We start from the raw sequence: 12,230 nt of genomic DNA, 5'->3' as shown, positions 1-12,230 counted from the left end.
CTAGGCCCACTGCCCCTCCCTTGTCCCTCCTATCCCCACCCAGGAACACAAGACCAAGCAGGCTACTCAGACAACCCTTTGTCCCTGGCCTGCTGGTCTGGAGGCCATTGTTGGGCCCGTAAAGACAGCCTCTGTCTGTCTAGCCAGCCGCAGGCACTCGGCAGGCATGCCTGGGACCCAGCCTGAGCTGGCAAAGCAGAATGCAAGGACACTCCACTCCTGGGGGAGGAGTGCTGGCAGGCAGCACTACCTCGGTGCCAGCCTGGCACCACCAGCCTCCTAGCCACAAACCTGAGATTGGAGGCAACCCTGCCCCTGCACCCCAACATCTACCTGCTCAATTCTGTTTCCAGGCCCTTCCCAGATCTAACCCCCATATATCTCTGGTCCCCTTCCTGCCTCTGGGTTCACCTCTCCCACCAACAAGAACTACTTTCTCTTCACCCACCCTCCAAGCCACCCCAGTGAAGTTTAGAAGCCTGAGTCACTTCTAAAATTCAAACTTTCTAAGCACAAGGTGACTGTGGCCTTCCTGGCTTACCATGAGGATGTCTGCAGTGATGGCCCAGTTAGAAAACAGCAGTGTCTCCCCAACAAAAATGCAGATCTATTCACAGAGGAGAAAGCAACCATGAGGGGCACAGGGCAGGGACATAAGTCCATCTCTATGGGGACAGAGGGTCCAGCAAGTCAGACTGCACCTCTAGCCCATCCCCAACCCAGCCTCCCCCGCACTCACATAAGCTCCCACAATGCTAGTCTTGGCAGCCACAAAGATGAGGCAGATGAAGATGGCAGATCCCAGCATGCCCACAGCACACACTAGTGGGTCAGCGCGCTGAGTCCGCAGACGGCACCAGCGAGTGGCTCCCGCACCTGTGACTACGCCCAGGAAGCCAGTAAAGCAGGTGATGGCCCCAAAGATGAGGCTGTAAGGACAAAGAACAGTGATTTGAGCAAGGCTGTGGTTGAGACAGAGGCATCCAGTCCCTTGGTACCAGGCTTTACCTGTCTTTGGCGCCACATGGTGGGCTGTTACAAGTCTCTGCTGTCTTTTGTACAACTTGAGCACGGTGCAGGTAGAGGGGAATCCACATGCCCAGGGCCCCTGTGGCGAAGGACACAGCAGATGTGGCCAGGGAGGAGAAGACGTAACTGCGGCTGGGGGAAAATCCAGGGAGGAAAAGTGAGCCAGCCAGCCCAGGAGGCAGCCTGTCCTCAGAGCCTGCTGCATTCCCCAGACAGAAATGCTCTTTCACAGGCCTGGGAGGGTTCAGGGTACAGGAACAAATGCCATTCAGCACCACAGGCCATGGGTGGCAGGTCAGCTGGCCCCTCCTACCACACCCTGCACACACGGCAGCACTCACTTTCGGATCAGAGCCTTCATGTCTCGGAGCCATGAGGTCCGTGCTTTGAGCTGGCCCCCGAGTTGATCAGCATGGCCTCTCTTAGTGGCTGGGACCAAGATGAGAATGAGTGTTCCTGTGATCATGCCCAGGACGGGGGATACCTGGTAGGATGGGAAATTGAAGTTTAAATGCCAAATTGACTCTGTGCTCCACAGGAGGGCTGAGGCAGCTCATCTGGGCTCAAGCCCTTTTCCTAGGATAATATTTGCCTAGCAGAGTAACAGAAGGGCTGAGCAAAGCCACTGGGGATGAGGCCAGGGAAGTGGTTACAGGGCTCAAAGTGCATAGTCCAGACCAAACGCAGGACAGGAAAACAGGTTCAAGAAAGAATGACCAAGTTTGGGAATGGAAGAAAGAATGAGGAAAAAAAAGAGAGAGGAGGAGGAGAAAATGAGGGCAGAGAGGGAGAGGTGGCTGAACAGATGGATGAGAATAGACTGAAGAACAAGGAGATGGATAGATAGATGCTCTCACGCATGGACAGGTGGACAGATGGGTTGATGAGTAATAAGGAAAAAAGACGGGTAGATAAAAAACACAGGGAATGATGTGTTTGAGTGGAAGAGAGTTCATTCATGGTGGTAGAGAGCCATATACTAACTTGCTTAATCCCTGCGGTAGGAATGTTCCAAGATGTGTCCCTTAAACATGGACCTTAGGGAGGGACTGCCCAGGCAGGTGGCCTGTTCTTTACAGGGCCCTCTATGGGCTTTGGGTCTTCCCTGTGTCTGACCTCACATGAAGAATGAAATCCCTGCCAATAGCAATGGTGCATGCCTGTAATCCCAGCACTCAGCAAGGCAGAGGCAGGCAGATCTCTGTGAGTTGGAGGCCAGCCTGGTCAGTCAAGGACAGGACAGTCAAGGCTACACAGGGAAACCCTGTCTCCAAAAACTAAAACACAAACCAAAAAATGAAATCCCCAAACCTCTCTCCACACAGAACCAAACAACCATCCCAGGAGAAAAGAGAAGATTGTTTCCCCTGGGTCTGGATGTTGTGAGCTGAGAGGCTCTTCTGCAGGCACTCCCCATCTCCACCCCATGGCTCACCCCCCTCCCCATCATGAAATTCCACGGTGGCTGCTTCCTTCCTGCTTTTGAGGAAAAAACACTTTGTCTTAAGCTTCCGGTCCTCTGAGAGACAGGGGATCTCTGTTTCCTCCGATTGCACTGTCCTTGGGCCTTGGTGACTTGCCCCAACCCTCCAACAGAGCAGGAAGTGGCTCCAGACCTGAAGGACCCACACACAGAGGTCCTGTCCCAACCTCGCCCTAGAACAGAGGCTGGAAGCAGGAAGCTACGCTGTGGACCTGGAATTTCCTGACATGGTGAGAGAATCCTTACCCTCTCCACTCCCGGGGGTTGGGGGTAGGGTTCCAATCCTGGACTGAGGCCCAGTGATGGCAGGACTGTCTAATGCCCCTGATACCTCAGCCTGAACTGATCTAGAGAGACAAGGCCTTAGAGTCCAGGCTAGAGAAGGAGGAAGCATGGAGGTCTCAGCCTGGCCTCTGCGGATAAGGACTGGAGTGGGGAGGGAAACAGGAGGCCTTACCCTCAGAGCCCAGTGCCAGTCTCCGGCTGCCTGCTTCACGCTGGAACCTGTGATGTAGCCCAGGCCACTGCAGACAAGACAGACTTATGTCGGCTAGAGCAGCAAGGCTGAGTGGGAAGTTCTCGCCTTCCTCCCTCCCAGCCAGCCTAATGGAAGAGCAGGTCTAGGAGTCCCCTATAGCTGCCTGCTTCCATGTCTGCTTCCTGCAGGTGTTGGTGAATTCGAGGGGACCTTAGGGCTCTCCCACTAATCATGGAGCACCACACTTACCTTCCCAGTGGGATGGCAAAATAGAAGACTGATAGCATAAGCGTGCGTGTATTCTTGGTAAACAAGTCACCGATGATGGTGGGTGCTATGGTGGAGTAGCTGGCTTCACCGATCCCTACTAGCCCTCGGGATAGGACTAGCAGCCAGAAGTACTGTGGAGGAGGACAGAGAATGCTGAGGGTCAGATCATTCTTAGGCTTGCTCATCCCTATCCCATTACACCGTAGCCCCGGCAGGGTCCAAGAGCCAGGGGGGAGATGAAGTCGGACTAGCCTAAGCAGTGACCATGCAAGGCCCTGGGATACCATCAAAATGATGATGTAACTGGGACTGGTCATTCCCAGGTTGGGAGAAGACAGGGCTCTGGGTGCCTAGAAGCACCAGGGACTACTGTCCACTTGGGGCATCTTTGCATCTCTGGCTTCACCTCAGGATTCCAAAGTCACCTTTGCTCTGTGCTCCTCTCCAAGCAGGGAGTCTGAACCACACTGGCCACACTGAGGACCCACCATGGCAGGGGAGAGTGGGCACAGCTGCCTACTGGGCTCAGAGCCCCTCTCCCATGCACACATCAAAGGCCAGCAATGGGGGAAGGGTGTGGCCATGCCAGCTGCCAGTGGTCCGACCCTTTTGAAGTGGACTTGTCCTCCTCCAGCCCCCAGCTGCCCAGGGCCTGAGAACCCGTTGGCAATGATTTCCCCACCCCACCCTTACCACCCATCCGGCCAGCGGTGCCCACATCCAGCGTTCCCCTGCTGTCCCTGCTGTCTCCCTCCAGCCCTCTCCGGCCACCGCTCTGTCCCCAGCTATCTCTGCTGGGGGCTGCTGACCCTCCACCTTGACCTCATCTCTCTCCCTGGTTCCTTTCCCTGCAGATCAACTGCCCACAGCCTTTGCCTATTTCTCTTGGATTGTCTTGTCTGTTTTGTATAGATCTACATTAGCTTTTCCTACATTCCAGGACTAGGTCCTTGTCATCTGAGTCACCAATGTTCTCTCAGCCTTTTCTTTCCTCTGTTTACCCAGTTGCACCATCCACAGACTTCCTGATGTCTAATTTAATGTTGTCAAATCTTGATTTCTTTTCCTCCTTGCCTTGTTCAAGAAAGCCTACTCCAGCTCCAAAAACATCCTCTTCTATTTAGGGTTTAAAATAATTTGGAGAGGGACATCAATCTTTCTCAGCAAAACAGCTCCTTCCCCACCCCACACAGGGGCCTGCAAGATTGATGCCATCTCTGCCGACGCTGCAAACTTATGTCCCAAGAACCAGCACTTCCAACAAACTGACAGATGCTTCATCATCTCTTAGATACATGAACAATGACTGGCATCAGCTCCTTCTGCCACTAGCCAGTCAATATAACACACCTTGAGAATCTGCACAGGCCCAAGGCTGGTCATCTGAGTCATTCCTTCCTTCCTTCCTTCTCCTTGTGTGTGCATGAGTGTGTGCAAGTACACATAGATACCAGGAGTCAATGTTGGGTGTCATTCTCTATCATTGTTCTCCATCTTATTTTTTGAAATAAGGTGTCTCACTGAACCCGGACTCAGTGGGCCCCCAGAAGCCAGCTGTCCCAGCCCTGGGGTTACAGGAGCACACACACTTGGCTTTTACACAGACTGCTGGGCTCTGATTCAAGCACTCTTATATACTGAGCCATCTTTCTGGCCTTTCTTTTCTTTCTTTTAAATGTTTTGTTTTGTTTTGTTTTTTGAACAGCTCTGGCTGTCCTGGACTCGCTCTGTAGAACAGGCTGGCCTCAAATTCATAGAGATCTGCCTGCCTCTGCCTCCCAAGTACTGGAATTAGAGGCGTGCACTAAAGATTTATTTTTAATTATGTGTATACAAGAGTGTTTGTGGTGTGTGTGCCTGTGTGTGTGTGTGTGTGTGTGTGTGTGTGTGTGTGTGTGTGTGTGCTGTGCCAGAGGCCAGAGGGCAGAGGAGGAAGACAGATGCCCTGGAGATGGAATCATAGGTGGGTCAGAGCCACACTTACTTACTGTAAGTGTGGACTTACTATATGGAGAGCAGTAAGTCCCCCTAACCACTGAGCCATCTTTTCATCTTTTTTTTTTTTTCCTGTCCCCTAGGAGAATCCTCACACTTGTTTGTCCACACACTGGAGTGTTTCTTGGCTGTGTCCCTCCAGACAGAAGCTGGGCTATGCAGGGACACAGCAGGAATTTACAGTATCTTGCCATTGTGATCTCCAAAGAGGCTCTTCCAATGTCCGCACCCACCAACAGCAGGCATCTCAGCGTCTCCACAACTGTACCAACACTTGGCATTGTCAGCTTTACTTGTTGCTGATCTGCTCAGTGTGAAATGGTATCTCGTTGTTCTGCTCTGCATTTCTCTGATTCCTCCAGGGGCTGAGATACCTCTTCCTCCACTCATCGGCCACTGCGCATGTGGAACACCCTGGAAACCCTTTGCTTATTTTCCCATCAGTTATTGTCTTTTTCTTGTTGGTTTATAGTGGAGGTTCCTTAGTCTTGTTTTGGCTTTCACATCCTCACTTGAAGTTTATTCTGCATCATGGTTGACATAGTTCCATAACTGATTTTTCAGTCATGAGGGGTCACCCATTTTCCTTGGTGCCACTGGTGAGAGATATGCCCTCTGCCAGCTCTGGCTCCTCACTCCCCAGGGACTCACTTCATGGATCAGTCCTTACTTAATCTGTCCCTTGGTTGCTTTAGCCATAATGTTCATTGTTTTAACAACTGATAGGGCAAGCCCATTCACTGTTATTTTTTCATTGTTCTTGGCTGATTGAAGTATTTTCTATACCAATTAACTTTAAAATCACATTTCCAATGTCTCCCAAAAGCCCTTGTGGTGCTTGGATGGTGATCACAATGAGTTCACAAAGCAACTGAAAGTGAACTGTTTCTCTCTTTGCCTCTACTCATCTCTTCTCCCCTACAGAGAGGGCATCAAGACTCATTGATCAGTCCCAGAAGCAGTCCCAGCCAGGGACCATGCTCAGAGGGCACTGAAGACTCCTGGACCAACCTTTGTTTCTACAGTGGCCACCAGGATCCATTCTGCAGTGGGTCTGGAGTTGCCACTTCCCTGGAGCAAAGGCTGCCCTACAGACCTGTCTGGTCCACTTCTGAGCATCTGGCTCCTCCTTGTCCTTTGGACTCTTCCAGGGCTCAGCACTGTCATAGCAAGAAGGGCTCAGCCTCAATCCTGGCACGCCTTCCTTTTGCCATGACACCCTTGCCTTTCTCTCAACACCATCCACCATCCCTGCACCTCTGGGTCTGGTCCCCTGCCTATATCCTTATCACTGTAGGTCCTGGCTTCCAAGTCATGTCTGCTAGATTCATGTCACCTCCTTCCAGGAAGCCTTCCTGGAATCCATGGAACACAAAGGGACAGTTCTCCTTCAATGTTTGGCACTTTGCACATCATGAAGGTGGAAGCCTGAAGATACTGTTTCATTTTCCAGCCCTCAAGGAAGGGATGGACAGAAAGTTCTTGAGGACAGATGTTGGTTCTTCTTTTTCTTCTTTTTCTTCTTCTTCTTCTTCTTCTTCTTCTTCTTCTTCTTCTTCTTCTTCTTCTTCTTCTTCTTCTCCTCCTCCTCCTCCTCCTCCTCCTCCTCCTCCTCCTCCTCCTCCTCCTTTTCCTCCTCCTCTTCCTCTTCCTCCTCCTTTTTCTTCTTCTATTACTCTCTAGACACTGTCATGTGGCTAGCTACTCCTAGCCATAAGACACTCACTGCCCTCATGAGACTACACAGGCTTTCTTGGAAAGAACTAGCAAAAAAGAGGATTTTCTGGGTGGCCATGCTCCACGGACATTCATCAACTCAGTTGCTTCTCACAGAGGACCAACCTGAGTAGGATTGTTCTCATTTTAACAATGAGGAGACTGGGCTCAGAGCAGTGAAGTCTCTCTCTTCAGGTCACAAAGCTGAGTGGCCCCTGGGCTGTGAAAGCCAACAGTGTTTCTTAAAACACCTTGATGATGAGTTGACACTTGCCTTCCTGGGACTCAGGTTCAAAGAGTTGACTGGTCATCAAAGAGCGAACTGAGCCAGAAACAGAGAGAATCAGAGACTAGCCTACATTTGCACAGCAAGAGAACTGAGGGGGCCAGGACTGGAGGCCAAGGCCCTTATTCCTAGGACAGACTTATTAAACTTTTTCCTGGCATTCTGCCAAGCTAGAGGCTGATCAGAGAGTCAAGCTGCCACATCGGGCTGCAAGCCTCTTAGTCTAGATCAGCACAGTGAAGGCCTTGTCTGCAAGGCTAGTTTATAACTGAACCTAAAGATACCCACCGTGGCTTTGAACCCAGCATGGGGTTGAAGCTCAGAAGCAGCCCTCAGTCTACAAAAGCACAGCACAGCACTCCCAGAGGGACCTGAACACTGGGTGTGTGTGCGGGGGGTCTTGAGTGTAGCAGGAGCACCATGGAGGATCTCACCTGTTGAGGAATGAAAGAGCTAGAGAAGGTGACGGCCGACCAGAAGAAGATGCCGCAGCTAAGGATCACTTTCCTATTGAAGCGATCGCCCAGGTAGCCGAAGATGGGGGCAGCCACCATGAAGCTGCAGATGAACACTGTGGAAAGAAGAGAGGAGAGCTGGAGGGTGCGCTGGTCCTGGTGAGGGCCAAGAGCAATGAGACACAGCTGAACCTGATCCAGACAGAGAAAGCAGCCCCAGGAGGACAATTTTGGCTCACAAGGACCAAATATATCTGGGCACAGGGGTCTTTTCTGAGACTGTTTCTCCAACCAGACCATGTATGAAGAGAACCTAGAACCCCTACTCAGATGTAGCCCACAGTAGCTCAGTATACAAGTGGGTTCCCTAGTAAGAGGAACAGGGACTATTTCTGACATGAACTCAATGGCTGGCTCTTTGACCTCCCCCCTCCCACCTGAGGGAGGAGCAGCCCTGCTAGGCCACAGAGGAGGACATTGCAGCCAGTCCTGAAGATACCTGATAAGCACAGAGCAGGCAGGGAGGATGTGCAGGATTAGAGGATATGGGGACTCCTTCTCTTGTATCATCCCAGCTCATTCCATATTCTGTGAGCCTGGGAACTCTCCCTCAAACAAGGTGATAGCCCAAGGCTTACCATGTCACCTCCAGGAGCTTCCACCTCATAAATGAAGAGAAAACTCAGAGGAAAGATGACTTGCCAAGGTCCCACAGGCAATAAATGTCCCAGTGGAAATGGAAGTTTTGTATGCCGAACCCTAGAACTGAGTCTTAGGCTTTGCCACTTGTTTTGCTGCTTGCTTTTTGAGACAAGGTTTTCTGTAACCCAAGCTGGCCTTAACTTTGCTATGTAGCCAAGGATGACTTTTGTTTTGTTTTGTTTTTTGAGACAGGGTTTCTCTATGTTGCTTTGGCTGTCCTGAAACTCACTTTATAGACCAGGCTGACCTCGAACTCACAGAGATCCGACTGCCTCTGCCTTCCAAGTGCTGGTATTAAAGGCGTGTGCCACCATGTCTGGCTCAAGGATGACTTTGATCTTTGGATCTCACCACTCTCTATCCCCAAGTTATAGGATTAGAGGTATGCACCACCATACCTAGCTTATGTGCTGTTGGAGGCCAGAACCAGGGCCTCAGGTACATCAGGCAAGCACTCTACCAACTGAGCTACAGCCCCAGCCCACATCGTTTGGTTGGTCTTGAGAAGGTCTCACTATGTAATATAGCCACGGCTGGCATAGAGCATGCTATGTGGACCAGGCTAGCCTCAAACTCAGAGTTCCTCCTGCCTCTGCCTCCCAACTGCTGGGATTAAAAGTGTGTACCACTAAGCCTGGCCTTCATTGCTTCATGTATTATACTTGAGAAAGGGGTTAAGAGCAATTATTTCTCTTGTAGAGGACCCAGGTTCAGTTCACAGCATCCATATGGCAGCTCACAACCATCTGTAACTCCAGTTCCAGGGGATCTGATGTCCTCTTCTGACCTCTGTAGTCATGAAGCACTCATGCAATGCTTACACATGCAAAGAAACATTCATACACATAAAATTCAAAACCTTTAGAAATACTTGAGAGAAAAAGAGATTCAGAGAGGGTGAGAGCTCTATCTACCTAAGGTCACTCAGCAAATCAGGGCCAACTTGAGCCTAGACTCCAGGTCTTACAGTGCCAGGTCACTCTGCCACCCTCACTCCCAGTGGGTGGCAGGGGCTCTCCTGAACATTAGAAACCCCGCCATTAACTTATTCACTCAAGCATGCACGGATCTTATTCATTCAGCAGCTGGGGGAGGGACATGTCTTAGTTACTGTCCTATTGCTGTGAAGAGACACTGTGACAAAGGCACATTATAAAAGCAAGCATTTAATCGGGGGCTTCCTTTCAGTGTTAGAGGATGGGGTCCATGAGCATCATAGGGAGCATGGCAGGCAGGCAGGCATGGTGCTGGAGCGGGAGCTGAGAACTTACACCCAAAAGTTGAAGGCAGAGAGGGTGTTAACTGGGATGGTGTAGACTTTTGGAACCTCAAGGCCCACCCCCATGATATGCTTCCTCCAAAAAGACCACACCTCCTAATTCTTCCTAAACCGGCTGCCAACTGGGAACCAAGCCCTCAAATCCATAAGCCTGTGAGGTCATCTGCATTCAAGCCACCACACTTGTAAGTTGCCCTGGTTATGGATTTCTTCACAGCGACAGACTAGCAACTCACACAGGGAGCCTAGAACATACTAACGCTAGGTGTTTGGGATTCATGGGTGAGTGAACACAAGATCCCTGCTTGCCTGGAACTTCTAAGGAAGAAAAACGAAAATAACACGATAGCAGTAATAACTAACAAGCTGTATAAGATGGTGAGGAATTCTAAGCAGGATCAAAGCGGGGGACAAGAGATTAGAGAAATGTGTCTGAAGGACCAGGGCCTGGGGAAAGGAGTAGCAAGAAGTGGCTGCTGAGCAGATGGATGAGGGACATGAGCCTGCACAGACACAGAAAGGTGTACTGAAACTCAGGAGCCAAGCTCCCAGGGAAGATCCTGCAGCCACAGGCAGAAGTAAGAAATCCGGCAAAGGGGCCAAAGAGTTGGCTCAGCAGGTAAAGAGCACTGTCTGCTCTTCCAGAGGACCCGAGTTCAATTCCCAGCAGCCACATGATAGCTCACAACCATCTATAATGGAATTTGATTCCTTCTTCTGGCGTGTGTGAAGACAGAACACACACAGATATGAGATAAATAAATCTTAAAAAAAAAAAAAAAGAAATCTGGCAAAACCAGTCATTCCTTGTGAATGAGATAAGGATGTCGCATTGTCATTCCTGTTTGCATCCCCTGCTGAATGTCTTTTGATGCTGCATAGAGCCAGAATCTAGTGTTGCCTCAGAGAGTATGATGAACATTATAATAAATTCTTATTTAAATAGACGTGTGAGAGAGAAGATTGACATGCAGTATTAAACAGAAGAATGTGAGAAGTTTCACCTCAGGAAAGACCTGTAGGAGGTGAGGAAACATTCATAGAAGTTCTTGGGTAGGGAAAGTGGAGCAGGAGTGTACTTAGCATGTTTGACGGGAAAGAGGCCAGAGTTTCTGCAGCAAAAGGATGGAGGGGGGAGGGGTGGAAGACAAGGTTGAGAGGCCAGACGGGGTAAGCCAGGAGATGCTGGACAAAGAAAGAATGACCTGGTTTTGTTCTGCTGGAACAAGAACATGGAAGAATCTTCAGGGACTTTGGGAAAATGTCGCTGTTGGTGATGGAAGGGATCTGGTGTTCCAGGTGAGATAAAGAGGCTCAGGTCAGGCAAGGTAGAGGCCAACCACACGGAAAGGCAGCCCTTGGCAGCCCTCTCTGTCCCAGAGAAAGCGGTCCCACCGCCAGTGGGCAGATGGCCAGGCAACATTGCCTGCTGGGCTCATGTGCTTAGTAGCCCCTGAGGAAATAGTATTCAGGAGGGAGGACTAATGAAGAGAGGAGGGACGTGTGCAAAGCGGGCTGTGCAGAGCAGCATAAAGGGTCCTTCTCTCTGCCGGTCTTGAGAACACAGTATAGGGGACCTGGTAATTCAGGTCTGGGATTTAGGCTTTGGGTATAATCAGTCCATGGGCCTCAGAGACACCCTATCCAGGGTTCAAGCCTAACTCTGGCCTTCTTAGCTAGGATCCTTCACCAGGTCACAACATCTGTGTCCCAGCTTCATTGGTATGTTGGTAAATATGTAACAATGGGTTCTCTAAAAACAGGGAGAGAAGGGGCTCCATTATGACTGGGGATTGTATATCTCCATAGTGTAAACACTCCCACCTAGCTGAGGCCACCAAAGAGATGTGGATCTTAGACCTCAGTACCAGTACCTTGTCACGTCACGGGAGTTTCTGCCATTCAGATAAAAGGAGTTAACCTTAAGCACAATGATAATAGCCCAGTGTAGGAAAGTAATTAGGAAGTGATGACTTCTGAGCATTTATCAGCTTCTTTTAATACAAATTACTCAGTTGTAAGTTTATATAATTTAGTTCTGAACAATGGCTGTGTCTAACAAGCAGCTCACATCCACTCTCATGAGCCAGCCTCAGCCAGCTCTCTATGCCAACTTCCTCGTCTGTAAAATGAAGATAAAAATAGCTGCTGCTCTGGGTGGCTTGAGTATTGGATGAGGCAGTGCGGGGGAAGGTGCTTCACGCCCTGCCCTCCGAGGCACAGCCTGGGTCAACAAGGCTTTTGTTTACACTAGCCAGGGCTAATATTATTTCCTTACATCTACAGAAAGAATGCTTTCTTGTCAGCCCCACCTCCCAAGACTGCCCGAGATCAGATCAGGATATGGGCAAGGCAAAGCTTAGTCGCAAAGGGCTTACACATGTTTAGGGGAAGAGGAACAACTGCGTTCTGTATGCCTGCCTGGGCTGGGTGGGGAGTGAGCAGAGAAAATCAGAGCAGGCAATGCCTCTCATCTCACCAAAGTCCATGAATTGCACAACTCAATGTACTGAAAGCCTGGGGACCAGTAAGGAGCA

General features: G+C 50.3%; 1 protein-coding gene and 1 long non-coding RNA gene across 5 annotated transcripts in view; one reads left to right on the top strand and one right to left on the bottom strand.

The window, feature by feature from the left end:
- The window catches only part of Spns2 (SPNS lysolipid transporter 2, sphingosine-1-phosphate), a 37,677-nt gene that overhangs the window by 4,144 nt on the left and 21,303 nt on the right, over positions 1–12,230 (bottom strand). For all 4 annotated transcript variants that reach the window (XR_009592924.1, XM_060387344.1, XM_060387345.1 and 1 more), the window contains exons 3-9: positions 7,692–7,828; positions 3,240–3,391; positions 2,970–3,036; positions 1,371–1,513; positions 1,009–1,161; positions 740–929; positions 542–607 (exon numbers count right to left, since the gene is read on the bottom strand). Coding sequence is in view for 3 of the 4 variants with exons in the window: in XM_060387344.1 (XP_060243327.1) it covers positions 542–607; positions 740–929; positions 1,009–1,161; positions 1,371–1,513; positions 2,970–3,036; positions 3,240–3,391; positions 7,692–7,828 (908 nt within the window). In the remaining variant the exon portion in view is untranslated. The remainder of the gene's footprint in view (positions 1–541; positions 608–739; positions 930–1,008; positions 1,162–1,370; positions 1,514–2,969; positions 3,037–3,239; positions 3,392–7,691; positions 7,829–12,230) is intronic.
- LOC132655214 (uncharacterized) lies at positions 1,844–10,479 on the top strand. Its single transcript, XR_009592925.1, has 2 exons — positions 1,844–2,742; positions 5,339–10,479. It is a non-coding gene; the product is annotated as an uncharacterized LOC132655214 (long non-coding RNA).

Source organism: Meriones unguiculatus, chromosome 7 (genome assembly GCF_030254825.1).
Source record: "Meriones unguiculatus strain TT.TT164.6M chromosome 7, Bangor_MerUng_6.1, whole genome shotgun sequence".
NCBI lineage: Eukaryota > Metazoa > Chordata > Mammalia > Rodentia > Muridae > Meriones > Meriones unguiculatus.
This window is presented reverse-complemented; position numbering and strand designations above follow the sequence as displayed.